The sequence below is a fragment of the Sceloporus occidentalis genome, unplaced genomic scaffold, assembly GCF_023333645.1.
Source record: "Sceloporus occidentalis isolate IW3139 unplaced genomic scaffold, rSceOcc1.0.p SCAF_137, whole genome shotgun sequence".
NCBI classification, from domain to species: Eukaryota; Metazoa; Chordata; class Lepidosauria; order Squamata; family Phrynosomatidae; genus Sceloporus; species Sceloporus occidentalis.
In genome coordinates, this window is record NW_028317117.1 from 1887657 (window position 1) to 1906056 (window position 18400).

General features: G+C 38.4%; 1 protein-coding gene across 1 annotated transcript; it reads left to right on the plus strand.

The window, feature by feature from the left end:
- Window positions 1-7149: 7149 nt before the first annotated feature.
- On the plus strand, window positions 7150-8217 carry LOC149281227 (trophoblast glycoprotein-like). Its single transcript, XM_089499570.1, has one exon. It carries the CDS (start codon window positions 7150-7152, stop codon window positions 8215-8217), a length of 1068 nt encoding a protein of 355 aa, XP_089355696.1.
- Window positions 8218-18400: the final 10183 nt, after the last annotated feature.

Genomic DNA, 18400 nt, shown 5'->3' on the forward strand with positions numbered 1-18400 from the left:
CCATGATGTATAAATACATCGCGGGTCTTCAAGTGACATTTTATCGTGATGTACCAGGTACGTCATCGTTCGTGAAGGTGTTAAGGTGGCTGATGAGTTACATTAAAAGGTAAATCCCAAAGAAAAAACACCTGAGAAATAAATACAACCATGTGGTGCTGAATGAAATTGGATATTTTTCATATTGTTCCAATAACCTTAATCTACGTGGAGGCTGCCATTTTTATCATGGCATATTTCGGCTACATTCCAAACTCAAACATGAGACTGAGGTGGATTTTTTATGGCAATTGTAATGAACAATCAGCCTAAGGTTTGGTCACCACTTCTAGTCTGTGTCCATACTCTCTTTCATTGACTTGTTTACTTGTTATTTAACCACTTAAGGACAATGGGCAGTCCCTAAACCCATTGAAAACAATGCGTTGTGAGCCCATACATGTACGGGCTTTGTCATTAAGGGGTTAATACAGTCTCTGTATAGGGCGGTCTGGGACAGCACTTTATGTTGTTTCCGCACAGTTTTTTGGTTTACACATTAATATCACATACCATCATTTTCATTAATTCTTCAGCGCATTATGGAAGGTTTGCTGGAGTTCTTTCCCTTTTCACAATTATTTTTATAAACTTTACGTACATTCTTATTTAATTCTCAAATAAAAGCACCATCCAATTTATGCATCCAATGTATTCATTGTGTTCGCCTGCTTATAATTTTAAGAGGGGTCCTAATTAAAACTAGCGCAGATCAATTATTTTATCCATTTTTCCGTGATATAACTAATTTCATTTGATTACATATTCCTTTTAATGTTGTATCTGCCATTAAAGAACACCGTTAATGACAAATGGGAAATAAAGTATTAAGGCATACAAAGGGGCAGACTTGATGAGCCCAATGCTTCTTATCTGTTGTCACATTCTGTTTTTCTATGTTAGATAGAAACATCACCCATACGGTTGTTTCTTTTACTTAATCCCAGTGGGACAGAAAACCAAATGTACTTATTGATGCATTATATTTATTATCCAAATTACATTAGCTCCTCTTTTATGTTAAAAGTCTTTGGACCTCACTCAATAGAACAAAGTAGGGCGCAGCGGTGGAACATTGATTAGCTTGGCGAACCTGACATTAATTGAGTCTTTGATGGCCACGTCTTTCTAGTTTTGGTTCATGTCCTTAGTACAACTCAGAAATCACATCAGAAAAAGAAGGCAAAAAAAAGAGTATCAAAGTATATAATTAAGAAAAAAGGCAAATGTAACACCATGTAAGGCAGGATTTATGTTTTTTGGAGGTTATATGTTATTTTTTTGGAGGTTATATGTTATTATTAAAACACAGAAACATAGAACTTGATGACAGATAAGACCCATTTGGCCATCTAGTTGCTCAATTTTCCTGCTGTAAAGACACTTTAATCAGTCCTTGGTTTCTTTCAGGAGAAATATGCCTCTCCCATGCATGTTTACCTCTGCCACCTCTGCTGGGAGGCTGCTCCACTTATTGACCACCCTCTCAGTAAAGAAAAATGTCCCTACATTACATCTTAAGATTCTGACCGATAATGGCCTCTTGTTCTAACAAATCCCATTTTTGAAATAAACATCCCTTCTGTACTTTGTTGAATGCATTTCTATCACATCCTCCCTCACACCCGGAAGTAAATACCGTATTTGCTCGATTAATAGACGACCCCCCAAAATCTGAATATTAATATAGGTAAAAAAGAAAAAGCCTGAATATAAGACATTTTTTCACTACTAAATATTAATTCACATGTAAACATTTTTTTCATATGTAATAAAAACTATGATTGAGAAAAATGCATTTTTTATATTTTATTTCCTTATATTTGCCAACCTGCCCCCAGTTATGCACATCTGCCCCCCAGATATGCCTTATACCCCTTTTATATGCTACCCTGTCACCCAGAAATGCCTTATACCCCCTATATGCCACTCTGCCTCTCAGATTTCCCTTTTAACCCCCCCTATATGCCTTATACACCCCTATAAGCCACTCTGCCACCCAGATATGCCTTATACACCCCTATATGCCACTCTGCCACCCAGATATGCCTAATACACCCCTATATGTCACTCTTCTGATTAGAAGACAACCTCGAATATAAGACGATGGTTATTTTTCATCATACACTCACACACTCTAACACCACACAGTACTATAAATATGCACACACACTCACTCACTCTATCTCATTCTCGCCTCCTCTTTCTCCCTCTGCTTCTCACCTTCCATTTACTTTCCCTCTACCGCACATTATCTCCCTCCCTTGTCTCATCCACACCCCTCCTTTTCTTTCCTTTCTCCCTCCCCACCTCCTGTGCAGCTTGCACAGCTCTCCCTCTTACCTTTGTGGGCACTGAGTGCCTCTGTTACTGGAGTTTTTATGGGTCTACTCACTATGTTGTCAAGTGGTTAATGAAGATAAGGGGTAATTTAACTGACCAGACTCTACCGAGATATAAATACATACAAGTATATTGAAGGACAATATTAAGTTCTATCTGAGGATCTTATCACTCACAGAACGTTACTGATAATGCAGGGCATCCTGTAAAGCTAGAAGAAAATAGACTTTGTGTTAAAAAAAATAAAAAAAATCTTTTTTACAGTAAGGGCAGTTAAGCTGTGGAGTGCACGGCCAAGTAAAGAGATTTTGGTGGATTCATTTAATCCTTTTTTTAAAAAAAAAGGTTGGATGCGTTTCTACCAAACACAGGCATTGTGTTCTACAGTGTCTGGTGGTTTGTAGCTGTCTCTTTAAAGACAGCATTGGCCATAAAAGTGTTAAATTAATGATCTTCATTGGCCTCCTATTCCGTTAGCCTTTAACAAAGGTCAAACTCTGATGACGTGGCTTTGACATTCATCGCATATGTTATTAGAACCCCCCCCCCATAAAGCTGCATTCCATACAAGTTTTATAAATAATGTCAATTTTCACGAGCACGTTGTATATTGATTGCTAATGAGTTTCACAGTCTGATTGGTCATTCTAGTCCACATGGTTCCTCATTAGTATTCCACACCTTCTTTAAACCAGTTGAGTTTACAGTGCATAACGGGTGCTTCTAAGATCAATTCCAATGTTCTGATTGCACTGGTAATATTTTTTCCCTTCCAAGCTTCTTGCAATAAATCGTTGACAAGAACATTGTTTTCCTCGCAGTGCTTCTGATTATGTCCAAGTACTTCCCAACTATATCTTTCAAAGCAGAAACATTCTTTTAAGATATTGATCACAGAGGTCCTTTAAATTTGTAAGAAGGCAAATTTCTTCTGCAGGAAACAACAAAGTACATTTTTTCCAAAAAAACCTGATAAAGTTTATAGAGTCTGTCCATGAAAATTCAGTTTTCTTGAACGATTTTCTGTATTTTTCCCAAATCATTACTTATGATAGATATAAACGAAAATGCAGATAACTAGCACCAAAAAAATAAAGGTGTGCTTTGAGGAATAACACACACTTACTCATACTCACTAACACAGGTACACATTAATTCTAACACACACTCCATCTCACCCACTTATACATCCAAGCTCACATACAAGTACACATCCATGCTCACACACAAGTACACATCCATGCTCACACACAAGTACACATTCATGCTCACATAGTACATACATAGATATATACAAACACATGTACATACATCCCACCTCTGTCCTGCCCCTGCTTACCTCTCACCGCCCCTACAGGCTGCTCTCCGGCTGCTCGAACACTGTGTGGGCAGCCCCGGTTTCACCGTGGGGTCACGTGACGTAAAGTGACCACCATAGTGTGGTGCAGGTAAGAGTAGTGTGGTACAGGACAATTTTGAACCGGTACGAGGAGACAGGGGTTGCAGGTAGTAGTTACGCCACTGTAAATGTGCCATCTATAGGGCCTCCTTCAGAAAATTATTTAGGGCCCGTTATATACCTGTTAACCAAGTACAGGGACCCCATACTACATCCGACCTCAAGCTCTTTTTGCCACATGCTTGCAATGGGACTGCCAGGCCCTATTGCTCACAATGGAGCCACCAAAATCCAGAAATGGGCCATCTAGCCTCCACAGCCTCCAAGGGCCCAGGCACAGGTAGGGGGCCACGGGGTGTTGGTCTTAGGTAGAAGGCTACAAGGGCCAATGTACCCTCCTGATGGCAGCCCTGACCACCCATGTATTGTGGATGGACCACCAAGTGACCTACACAGTCTCCTGTGTCCTGGTGTGGAATCCCTAAATATGGTTATAGGTGTGCTTCATATTATCTAGAACATAAATATAGAATGTATAGAATCTGAACAATTCTGCCATAAAGTCATTTTATTATACCTTAGATGTGGTCTATGTGGTCATTTCACTTTAGCACATAAGCTTTGGGGAATAACACAGCAAGACTAGATGTTTAACTGGAGAGAACACCGTCCTATTTATCATGTCTTTGCACACATCCCAATGGTACTATTTATGAGATAGGCTACAAGCTAGCAAACTAATAACAGTGCTTTGGAATATACAGTTCCACGGCCTTAGGGCTTTGTTCTGAATGTATCCAAGCTCTTCAATGAGAAAGGTAATAGAGTTACAGAAGAATAACAGAATTCAGCCGAATACAGAAGGCAAATTTGAAGAAGGACTTTATTATTAAAAAAAATACTACTTTTGGGCATAGAGCCAACATATGAACTGTTTTGTCATGTATTAGTAAACATGCTCTTATTTTTGATGAATTAGTTTTTGGACTAAAATACAGTTTCCTGGCATAATAGAAGCTCTCTCTCTCTCTCTCTATATATATATATATGTTTATCCATGAGCTATCTTTGCTCAGTTATAGTGTCATTTAAGTGGAGTTTCACAAACTTTGTGTTCTTATGGGCCATACTGTGTACAGCCAAACAAATATGGTGAAATATGGATCGATCATTATATTTAGTGTCTTTTCATTTCAAAATAATAATAATAATATTTTTGAAGACTTTTAATAATAATATGTTAGATTACCTTTACTTCTGCTTATTGTGACCTGTTCTGACATGTTTTGCAGATTTCTGTTAATAAATGTTTCTTCTTGATTATGTTACTTTCTGAAAGTTCTAAAAAGTTTCAAAAACCCGCAGACATCACAACGTGTGATGCTATTTTCTTAGAAGGCTGATGCTTGAATTATCAGACTGTGAGATTGAGAGATGCTTCTGTGCAGATGGAAATCAGTGTAAAATGTATCTAATGGCTGATTACATTATACTGTATAATATAGATGGGGGGGGGTTGTCCTTATGCCCTGAAACTACTTTTATGCAGCATTTTTTTTACTGAAGCCCAAGGTATTGTTCTTTCTAACGTGTGATAAAAAGGGGGTGCTCCAGCGCTCCTTTCTAGAGTGACTATTTGGTTTGCAAGGCAGTTATTAACATGCTCTTAAAAAAGCAGTGGAAAAATATAAGTAACTTTTCGAGCTGGGTATGTGAGAGACCCCTGGCACGTATGTCCATGCGCATCGAGCATTATATAAATAGGAAGGAGAGGGCCGGCCACAGTGAGACCAAAAATGGCCCAGTCGTAAAGCAGCCCTAAAGATGTCTGGCTGTTCAAAACACATTTACAGAAGGAGAGTGTATAGAAAATCCATAAAAGGATCCAGTCATCAAGGAAATGTCACCTAGAATGTATATATATATATATATATATATGATAAGTTATTGTATATATATAAAAATACACAACTTATTATAGTAATATATATGGTTTAAGTAATATTTAATATCCTAAAGAATAGAGTCACTTCCATTTTGAACTGGTATCCATCTGTATTGAAATATGTAATTGACCCCTTCCGTACTGAGAAAATGCGATTTATATATGCTGCATATATAGTTTAGGACCTAGATCTGACTTGTACAGGCGCTGCAAGTCCAAAGAAGTGTGCGCTGCTTTTAGTTAACCAAAATTCATAGAGAAATAGCAGCTTCTATAAGACCTCAGAGGTCCCTTCTTCAGACGTAATGGCATAGAGTGGAGAGAGGTAAATATGTTAGAGGTAGAAGAAGAAGGGACCTCTGAGGTCTTGATTGCTCCTGTGGCTACGAAGAGTTTTATTTGAGCAGCTTCCTATCACCGTTTGTTACTGTAAATCCAAATTATCACATTATTTAAGTCAATAAATAATATTATGTGTTATGAGTGGCAAGGCCGCTTTAATCCACTTAGTATGGTTAAATGCTGAAAGGGTTAAAATTGATTTCAATTATTCCGTATTCCCTAAACCTGAAATGCTTATTGCCTTTGAAACATAATTGTGATAAAGCGGAACAAAAAATAAACTTACATTTTTTTTTTTGAAAAATAAAATAAAATAAATAGATTAAATTAAAATAAACATAACAGTTTAATGATAATTATTATTATTAATATAGAATTATAATTATTATATTTTATAATTATATAAATAATATAACCAAGTGATTTAAAAAAAATATTATATCATTAAACAAAAAAAATGTCAGGAAAAGAAACGATTCCAAGAACATTTCTTCAAAAAATACTTTCATAGATTCAGGGCGCTGTCGTCATCAGAAAGCCTTTCTCATAATTGATCGGAATTGCTTGTTATTTTCTGCTGCAAAAGGAACATTTGTTTTTCTTATTGAAATAACAATTTTAGCTTCTTTGTTGAAACGTAGGCAGACAATGCAAGGGACCGAGGTGTGGAAGGGGTTAAGCTGTTGAAGGGTGTACATAAAAGCCGAAATCTCCATGTTACCGCTGGGAATACATCCTGGCAAATCACTTCATCTTTTCCATCTCAGTAATAAGAAGAGCAGCTGATAGGAGGCGAGGGTGTGGAGTGGGGGGGGGGATACTGTAATTGTGAATGAGAGAGGGGGAGAGGCAGATGTGTTAGACCAAGTCCATCCATCTGACCTGCCAGAGACGTCAAATCCAAATGAAGAGTTTCCGGAGAACTCCTGCTTAGTGTTAGAGAAACCCATCGTGAATGCTGCCTGCCTCTGTAATGCCATCAGCTGAGGATGAGACAGACAGGAATCCGGCTGGTGCTTCCGACCGCTGACACCTTTCGCCACTTTGTTGCCGTCTTCTCGTTCAGCCATAAAATCAAAACATGCCAGCGAGATATCCCCATTTCTATGACAACCTCGACGCAATCCTGCGTTCCACGAAAGCCGACTGCTTTCTCCTCTCCAAACTGATCGGGCTGCTGTTTCTGGTCAACGCGTCGGGTTCCTGCCCTTTAAACTGCTACTGCGTTCGAGAGACTGGTCTTATGCAATGTCATTACCTAGCGCTGCAGGACATCCCAAGGGAGATCCCTCACTGGGTTCACAACCTGTCCGTCATCGGCAATAACATCACCATGCTCCAAACGGCTGCCTTCAGGAGTAACGGAAGCCAACCGAGCAACCTGACCGCTCTCACCTTAACGTACAACAGGATCCAGACCATAGAACCTTCGGCTTTCGAAGATCTGCCCAACCTCATCACCTTGGACCTCAGTTACAACGTCCTGAGCACCATAGCTAACGACGCCTTCGCAGGACAGACCCAACTACAAGTTTTAAAACTAAACCAGGCTCTGCGGGGAACAGCTCAAAAACAATTTGTTAACTCTCAATGGATAAAACACTTGAAGGGTCTAAGTACGTTGGAGGTAGCTAGCAATGGACTACAGTCATTCCCCAGATCGGTTCAGAACCTTGAGAACTTGCGTGTTCTGAACATCGGGAATAATTCCATCCAAAGGATAGACGAAGAGACTGTTTTATTCTTAAAACATTTGCACATTTTGGTTTATTTAAGCCCCAACCCGTTAATTTGTGATTGTAAATTAAGTGAAATGATTTCATGGCTCTGGAATACAACGCAAGTTTTTGATGCCCCAAATCTCCAATGTTTTGCCCCGGCAAATTTGAATGGGACACGTCTCATGAGCCTCGACCCTGACAACTTCAAGTGTGTCAACGAGAACCTAGAGACGGCTTCCTACGTCTTTTTTGGAATAGTGCTGGCTCTCATAGGGGTCATCTTTCTCATGGTCCTTTATCTGAACAGACGGGGCATCAAAAGATGGCTGAACAACTTCAGGGAGGCCTGCAGAGATCAGATGGAAGGTTATCATTACCGGTACGAACAGGACACTGACCCCAGGAGGTCGAATGCTTCGGGCATCTAGGAGAAAGTAGACCCGAGCCCCCCCCCAAAAAATTGGACTAAGACATTGTAAGAAATCCACACGTTTATTGGACTGATTTCTAATGTTCATGTAGATGAAATATTAAAGGGGTGTTTTGGACAAATGTATGTTTGTATAGGGACTGATTTAACCTCTTCACACCCACAGTGGTTTCTGGTGAGTATAGAACACATTAGTATAAGCCAAGCTTCATTAGCTATTAGGACAGACTCCCAAATATTGCATGGCTGATTCAATAAGAACTTCAGTTATATCTTAGGGAATGAACTTTAGAATGTTGCGGGGTATATATGATTTAACCTTGTCAGTGCCAGAACTCAATGGCACAGCTAAGGCTTACATAGGTTTTAATGCTTTACATAGAAAGGTAACTCGGTGACCTTTGCTTTCTGCATAAGACTTTTAAAGGGTTAATAAAGTGAATCGCTGGTACTTTTTAATGCATTACATTCATTGGATACTTTAAATCCAATACCTAAAGACTTATCCAGTAGATTCCTTGCGTGCAGATGGCATGTTCCCACTTCGGATCAGTACGTGATGTATGTTTTAACCCTTCGAATTAATGTTTCAAGAGGAGATGCAAGTTACTGCCTAGCACACACAGGGTTAATAACCCAAGTCACTTAGACATTCTATAGAAAATATGAACGAGTGCGATGCTTCACGTTTCATTTCTGAAGCTAAATAGTAATTGAATATTTAAATCTGGTATTTATTATTTAAATGTTATTTAGCAAAGAAATGGAATGGACTGGTCGTTCAGCTGTATTTTATGCTGTGTACCAAGAAAAAAAGAATATATATATATATATATATATATATATATATATATATATAGTTTACCACTTCAAAAAATGTTATTATCTCACTTTTTATCAGTGAAATTTATTTAAAAGAAAATAATACAGAGGTTATTTTCTGTAATATGTAAATTTTGGATAAGCCTTGGTACATATCGATTGCCCAACACCGTGGGTATCGTATGTTACATTTATTTGGGTGATGGGATAACAAGTTATGACATAATTACACATATTTATACAAAACTACCTTTTCTTGCAGTCTTTCATTTGTTTTAGAGATATTTTGTTGTTAAAACGAGGATCTTTGCCCAATGTGGCAAAAACCAGCGTTAGAATCCTTTTGCTGTTGAGCTGTCCCTTTCTTTTTTCCTCCTCCACCGTTCCAAAGGTAGAACTATCTTCCAGGAAAATGAAAGCTGTAACTTAGAACTAGAACATTAATGTCGCCATTAACGATAACATAAATCCAGAAGATCCTGACAACATGATTTTTAGATGGCTGCGCCCATGAAAAATGCAAACCTTGGGTTTCTAAAACCTATATATTTCATTTTTTTGAATAAAAAAATAAGTTAGTAAAAGGGTATCAGTTCCTCCTTAAATGTAACACTTGAATAAAACTGTCAAGAAGGTTCGTAGCAGTTAAAGTATATAATTATTATTATTATTATTATTATTATTATTATTGTAATAGCTTAGCTGGTTAGTTCTCCAACTAAAAATCTGGTTTAAAAACTCTTGTTTATTTATTTATTTATTTATTATCATGTACCATTAATGGGGTGATTTGGCACCAACAATCTTTATCACAGCAGGTAGAAAATGAAGCAAATGCCATAATTGGAATGACCCAGGCGTAATACAAAATGAAATACTTTTTCTAACAACAAATTGCTTTATCTTTATATACATTTTATAAAAAGCGGTTTATGACCCAAGTCATCCTCCTTGTCCTAACATGGAATGAAGGTCTGTGATGCAACGGCATAGATCTTCATTTATTCTTCACCCACCTGGGCCAGTCAATAGGAATTCAAGGATTTTCCCAACTGGCCCATGATCCCCACTGCCCACAAAAGTCATAAAGTCGGGACTGTCATGCAAAACACAAGACAGTTGGGAGGTACACCTACATCATCTGAAATGAGACCCGTTCTGCAGTGGGTTGATATCCCAAGAACATTCAGCCCACTATATGCATGACACTTGAGCTTGAATATATATATATATATATATATATATATATATATATATTAATTATTGTGAATGGAATTGTATAAATATAATATGGAATGGAATAAATATGAATTTAAATGAAAAATATAAAATAAATTGAAGAGATGACATTGGAACTTTCCCAAAAGTTATGAATTCTACTAACGATAAGCAAAAAAAATATATAAGAACAAGACGCTGGGAAAGCTACCAGGATACCCTAAACTTCCTTAACTTACTAAATTATTTTAGATAATATTAATAAGAAAAGAAGATCTGGTGCAAAAGTTTTAGTTATTATTATTATCTTTTATTTATATAGCGCCAACAATTTACGCAGCGCTTAATACAATACATATATTCAAGGGGTCTGACAAGACGAGAACGGACAGACTAAGACAAACCGATACATTAGGTGGAGAGACTCGACTCGCAAGCTTACAATCTTGAGATGTGAGCTGTGAGTTCTCTAAACATTGTTAGATTGATAAAACTGGGTGAAAGTATCCAAATTATACAGTGTCACTACTTTAGTTTGGCTGCTTTTGATGATCGATTTGGAATTATGAGAAAGTAGCAGACACTTTAGAAGTTACAGGCTGCTTTCTCCAAGAGGATCTTAACTGACTTTGGGGGGGGGGGGAAGAGTCTCTACCCACAGAAACAGCAGGATGGCCTACGCCACATCCTCTATCACCTGATTGGCTACAAACACATCAATCGATACGTGATTCCAACTGATCAGCCGGCAGGTACAGAAGTCGCAGTGTATCTCTGTGGATGCACCAGGATTTCTGAAAAGGTTATTTTTTTAAGTTTAATGTTAACTGAATGTCTGTGACCAGGATATTTTTCTCAGTTTGTGAGCTTCCATAGGTCTCGTCTGTGGGGTCCGAAAGGTATCCTCTAGCCACAGGAGAGAATTCCAAGCTGTCCGGTTTTTTTTGTTAATATTATTACATTATACATATATATATATTTATATGAATTTAATTTGTTTATAAAAAGTTTGGAGATTCAGAATTTAGCGCTACCTGTAAGAGCTTATAATATAGGTATTTAGCCAAAGAGTGCCCCCTAGTGGTAACTTTGAAAATGCTGTCATTGTAGACAGTTAAAGGGACTTATTTGCATCGAGCCATATCTCGCGTTATTATTTATTGATTCCTGTAGCGCCATCTTATTCTGCAGAGCTGTACAATCTTCTGATACCAAGGGATGCTGTTATCAGCATAAACCATACATTTTTATAAAATTTTTCATCATTCCTGATGTGTACAGAAACACCATTCGGCCCCTTCTAGTGTGCCAGCCAATTTTCCTTGCTGACTCAACCTTAATCAGTTGTTGGTCTCGTCTTAGATTTAGGAGCCATATGCCTCCCCATGCATGTTTAAATTCCCTCACTGTATTAACCTCTATCCCTTCTGCTGGAAGGCTGTTCCACTTATCTAGTTAAATACAGCTGGAACATTCCTTTGGTTTACATCGTTTCTGATGATCCTGGATTGCGGTCCATGACTGGACCCCCACGGATGTAAAAACATGTTGTCAGAACATACAAGAGTTAATCCCTATAAAGGAGTGGGTTAACATGTAGCCATATTGCATCTGTTGCATGGACGTTGCAGATGAATTATAAACCTCTCTTTTAACCCAATGGGTTGTCCTTAAACCCATTAAAAACAATGCATTGTGAGGCCATACATGTACGGGCTTTGTCATGAAGGGGTTAAAAAGACATGCTAACCTCTACTTTACAGTCCTTAAGAAAAACAATTACACAAAAAGTAACATTGTAAATGATGATGAAACAAAACGTTAGGCCATCACAGAACACATTGTACTTTCATCAAGATGCGATGATGTAGGGTTGTCTGCTTATGGTAATTTGGGGAGTATACTTAGGAATGTATAATAAAACTGTTTGGAAAGTAGTCCTAGATTTTAGATAAACTTTGGAATTGTGGAATCAGAACGCGTTAAACTGCCAAATTCCATGCACAACTCGCCCGCACAGCGGTAATGCCTGCCACCCCTCGGGGGCATCTTATTTAGGAGCCTGTAGCCGGGAATCCTGGTTTAATAGCCATATCTGCACGCATTGTGCCTCACATACGTATATGTATGATAGATGTAGATTTTTAGGATCTAAATATAGAATAGCGGAATATAATAATAATGATAATATATGATGATGATAATAATTATAGTACATTGGCCATTATCTGCCTTGTAATGTTATCACGGGTACTCTGTATATTGCTTTAAACCATTATTTTCTATATTATATGTAAAATATTATGCTGTATGTATATGTGTCTTGTATGCCGTGTGTATCATTTTCAACCAATGAAAAATGCCAATGCAAGCTCTTAAAAATTCATTGCTCATGAAATGTGGGTTCAATTAAAGTTAATTTAATCGTATATGTTGTTTCTTTTTATGTGTGTCCAAAATAATGTTTTTGGTTTTTTTTAAATGGGGATGCGTGTCGGGGGGTTTGGCGAGGGGCAGGCCAGGCCAGAAATCAGTAGGGGTGCTGATTGTAACAGCGCTGCGGAATCTGCTGGCGCTATATAAATAAATGTTTTATATATATATATATTATATTGCAGTATATATATATATATATACTGCAATATAATATAATACCTAATATAATAAATAATATAATAAACACGGCTATATGTATATGTATTCATTGCGGTTGCTCTGTAGGTTTAGGCATCCTGTTTATGTGTCTGTTTTATAAATGAGTAAAAGTAATTCCATTAAAGCCTCGTCTTATAAAACTCAAACTCAATAATGGCCCGAAAGCAAATGTAATATTGTTTTAGTGAAATGTATTTGCTTCGCCTGTTTTATTTGGAAGCAAATGCAAATCAGCGTGCAAATGTCTCCGGTTTATCCAAAGAGGATCGGACGAGCTCAGATATCAGCAAACGTCTGCAATAACACGACTTCATTTGCATTGAGAGTGACGGGCCGACTTATGAATAAAAAAACGTCGGGCGAGGGTTAATGATGCCGCGTCGTGTCTGTCGGGGGCAGTAATCAATGTTATAAGTCGATGGGGGTAATTACAATTGCCTTTTTTATAGCAGAGAAAACAAATTTAGAAAGAGTTCCCATTAAGAACCTCCGGGCTACGACTCTCCTTCAGGTAGCCCGATGTCGTCGGTGGGCGGAGCGATATCAGCGATGGGCGGAGCTGAGGGATTTAGTTAAAAAAACAAAAAACACTGTATTGCAAGCCTGTAACACGCTTTGGGAATGAATGGTTAATAGAGGAATTATATGCCTTCATATAATAATAATTATTTTGTATTGATTTATATAGCGCCAGCAGATTCCTTGGCTTTGTACGATGGGTAAACAGGATATAACATATAGGACGGAACAGAACGTTTTTTCACTTATAGAAACAAAAGGTAAAGAGGGCCCTGCTCGAAGGAGCTTACAATCTACAATATAAGCCAATAGGTAGCTCTCACCGCTAAAGAAAATTCCCAAAAGGCGACTTATTTGACTAAATATAACTTTCAATATATCAGTGATACTGAAAGGGAGGTAGAGAAGTAGAACAGCCTCCCAGCACAAGTGGTAGAGGGTAATACAGCAAGGGAATTTAAACATGCATGGGATAGGCGTATGGCTCTTATGACCAACGACTGAGTAAGGTTTGAGTCTTTACAGCAGGATAAACGGGCAGACTAAACGGGGGCCGAATGGGGCCGATCTGCCAGCCGCAATAGAGAAAATTTTATCGGCAGCTTCAATTGAGCAGCCAGACAGAAGCAGAGGCTGCAGAGTAAATCAGCCAGACAAGAGCTGCTGATCACAGAGCAACCAAGCAGCCAGGATTCCTCAGCAGCTTTAGGCACGCACTGTGTGTATATTACGTGTACAGTGTGTGTGTATATACAGCACGTGTGAAACATCCCACTATCTCGCCAACGCATAGGATACTTAAGAAATATATATCTAAAAGCCATGACTTATCTGAATCCACTTTTTCCGCTATGAAACAATCCCCGTATGGCTGATAGGCTCTCACCTTTACCTACCGGCATTTTCCATATGGACCATGTGTCTACTCCGGGTTCTGTGAAACCTTTGAGGGAATTACTTACCACAAATACCCCTAGAGTCCAAGACATATTCTTCTATACGCAGTTGACTCACTTCATCTCCTCCTTGCCGCATTAACGAATTATCATAGGCCCAATGACAGAATTTGAATTATTATGTTCCTCCAAGCAAGAACCGGTGCACCTCATGTCCAAATTATACGCTATCCTTCTCTCCTTCTGTACTACCCCTAAACCTTATTTCTTGGCTTTATGGAAAATAAATCCCCGCAACCATGAGGATTCAGGTCCTGACCCGGAGAAGCGGTGCTTCACCCGGCAAACTCCGGGTCAAACCTGGAGAGTTCCCAGGTGTTCTCATCCAGGAGCTCACAAAACAACCGCAGACCTCAATTAAGATCAGTGGTAACGATTGAGCAAATGAGCAAAAACAGAAGAAATCAGGAACAGCTCATACATACATAGGTATTTTATTTTGTGTATATGTGCACTGTCTGTGTATATGTGCTGCATATCCCCTAACACCTGGACACCTACTTTGGGGTGCGTGGCAGAAGGAGGTATGAGCCAGCAGCATGGCCACCCATCTCCTTGCGATGTCTGTAACAGCTCAGGTCTCCATTGATTTTACAGCTCTCTGAACCCGTCCGGAGAGAAGAGAGAATCTCCCCAACCAGACCATGATTCCTACTGCCAGAAAAAGCGAGACAGTGGGAATCAGGACTGTTGGGAGGCATGGTACTGTGTACATGTCCTGTTTATGTACATGTACTGTGTGACCGTATGTATATGACAAATTCTGACAAATGTTTTTATTTTATTTTTTACATTAGTTTTCGGATAACGAATTAGAGAGCATGAGAGAGTGAATGAGGGTGAGTGAAAAACCAAAATTCAAACAAAAATTCAGAGCTCTTTGCTTCTTTGCTCTGCTTTTGCTGCTGTGATGACACTTTCTGTAAGTGAAAAAATATCTTCCTATTTTTACTCTCCCTTAATGATTTCGATGATTTTATGAAACTTTCTCAGCACTTCACAGGGCCATCGACTGTAATTGTACCCTGGTTTACTAGTTGAAAGGGTAAGGCTGCCACCTAGTGTTTGATTAAGAGAGTACAGGCAAATTATTGAAAGGCTGATGCATCTGTCACATGTCATATCCTTCACACCATGTGCTTGTTTAAAATCATGAAGCCTTTTTTGTTAAAAAAAAATAAATCTCCTTTCAACTGTTCTGAATTTGACGGCAGATAAGGTTCAATTCAGCCTATATAGTCTGCCCATTTTCCCTGATGTAACTCAGGTTTGATCTTGTCTTAGATTTAGTCATATGCCTGTTCCACGCATATTTAAATTCCCTTACTGTATTAACCTCAACCACTTCTGCTGGGAGGCTGTTCTATTTATCTGTCACTCTCCCAGTAAAGTAAAACATCCTTATATTGCATCTGAACCTCCGATCCTAGTTTTAGACTATGATCTCTTATTCAGGGATCACCTACTGTGCCCCTATATATTTTGGATAACCGATACAGTACTTTTTTTTTATAGATATTAAAAGGGGAACTCCCATCAAACTTTTTTCTTATTGCCCCATGGTTGTAAGGAATATGTATTTTATACAGTGATTCATTTTACTGACTGTTAAGCCCCAACTTTGAATGCTTCCATAGTGAGCAGTTGTTATAATAGATATCTTAATATAGTAGATGATTAATAGATGCAAAAGAGTAGAAGTAAGAGCGGACCAAGAGTGTAAGCCGTATCCATCTGTATAGCTATGTGAAGAATGTGAGTACATCATTTAATCGGTATCATGGTATTTTCGCACAACCTAAAGCAATTATTCCCCACTTCTGGAAAAAAAGGGGGCCCCTGTAGGTGACCAATAGAGTCGCACGCATGGCCCTTTAACTCCTGACGGCGGAACTTGGCCTGCCAAGAGTTAAAGGTTCGTATGAGCGTCTCTATTGGTCGTTCGTACGGACCTTTAACTCTTGGAGCGGGGAGACCACCCCGGCCAAGTTGCGGCACCAAGATTTTAAAAGTCTGTACGAGCGACTCTATTGGTCACCGGCAGGGGGCTTCATTGGTTGATGGCAGAGGAAGCCCTGTCGGCGACCAATAGAGTTGCTTGTATAGACCTTTAAAATCCTGGCGTCAAAGCTGCTGCGTACTGCGTTAACCCCGTATTAACCCCTTCTACAAAAAACGAATGTACACGAACATTCACCTGAACCGAATACAGGAACGGGCAAACATTTGTGGAATACGAAGATTTTTTTCCCCACGAAGAACACGAACAGTTGGCCAGCGCCCAAGTCTAATGTTTACCTATGTACTGTTTACTCATATTCCTTATATGTAATCTCGGGCGCTTCACAAGTAATGGCAGTACCATGACAAGTGCAGACCTGCGGATTAAGCCTTCCAGTACATCATCAGTTCATGTGCTACATGTCTTTATCTCCATCATATATCTACTATGAGTGATGTTGATAAAGAAATGTCAGTGGACAGAGACTGTAGAGCCTTTACAACTTAATCATGATAATTTTTGTCCAGTTATGTCCATGTCACCAACACTGTGGTTGCTGGGATTCCTGTTTCCTCAGGATCCCTGATATCCATGTTCTAGTTCCTGACAGACCTTTGGCTCATCCAGTAATCTGGGGCTTTATATACTGGGGTGGAACCGTTGGTTAAGTCTTAGGGTTGTCACAAGGGGTGTCATAGTAACCTCCATGGTGTGAAGCCTTGTAACCGGGGTGGTGGGACACTAAATCATGGAGGTTACACAGTTTACGATACAATGTTATGTTGTAAGTTTAAAGAAAGATTTTATGCGTCACAGTGATTTGATGATAAATAAAGCTATGGCCTTTTCAAATCCAGTCGGTTGTCTGTCTTTACTTTAAGAGTTTGATATTAATGGTGACAGCAGGACTCACAATGTATCTAGTGCCGTGATCATGTTAACTATTTATTGCATGTGCCCTACTATATGTAATGATCTGTATAATAATATTCTTTACAGCACAGTATATTTTGTTTATTGCGTTTGGTGCAGGTGATACTGGTCCCGCATGACCATGTTTTAGAATCTTACAGAAGAATAATTAGCAGTCGTGGCCCGAATCATGGGACTGAAGTCTAATTTCTGCCATTGGAGACATTACCCTCTGGGTAGCTGGTACAGTATAAATAATATCGGATTCCGTATCAGACACATTAAACATCGTGTGGGAGCAGGGCGTGCAGTGACAGCGACAATCTGTAAGGTAAATATTAATACACCATTTTATTATAATATATAGCATAACTGATAATAAATAAATAAAGGAAGTCATATATGATAATGATCAGTTATGCTATATATTATAATATATATACATTATCATTATCATATATGACTTCCTTTATTTATTTATTTTCTTTTAAATAAAAATACATATTTAAAAAATATTGGTTTTAATGGTTGGATAAAACATGGATAGGCTTATTTTTTGGCGGAGAATTATATGGGAGAATAATGGGAGAATAATTTACATAAAGAGATTCTTATAGGCAGATGGTCTTGGGCAACAAAAATGAACAATTATACAGATAAAGGCCTTGTACATGCTGAGAGTGCCCCCAACATTTACATTAAGAAGAACGCAGATATGAGAGGGAGAGAAAAGGCAAAGTAAGAAAGGCAAAGTTCCACAAAAGCGTATTCACGATCAGCATTTTGGTCTTCATGAAGACCTTCATCATGTACACCCCAGAAAAAAATGTTACCTGTTATGTGTAAAATCAAAGTATAGTTTTTATATCATAACCTAGAGTTTGCATTTGTTTAATTGTCAGTCTAATTGCATCATCTCCCCTTTAAACATGCATCAGATGGACATGAGGACCAACAGCTAGGAAACGGATCAAATTATTCTTATCAGCCAACATGTATAACATTTTTATGTAGTACACGATGAGACAATGAAATAAAATTTGGATTTACTATATTTATTCTCCCCAGGAAAGTGTTTTGAGCTTCTGGATAACGCA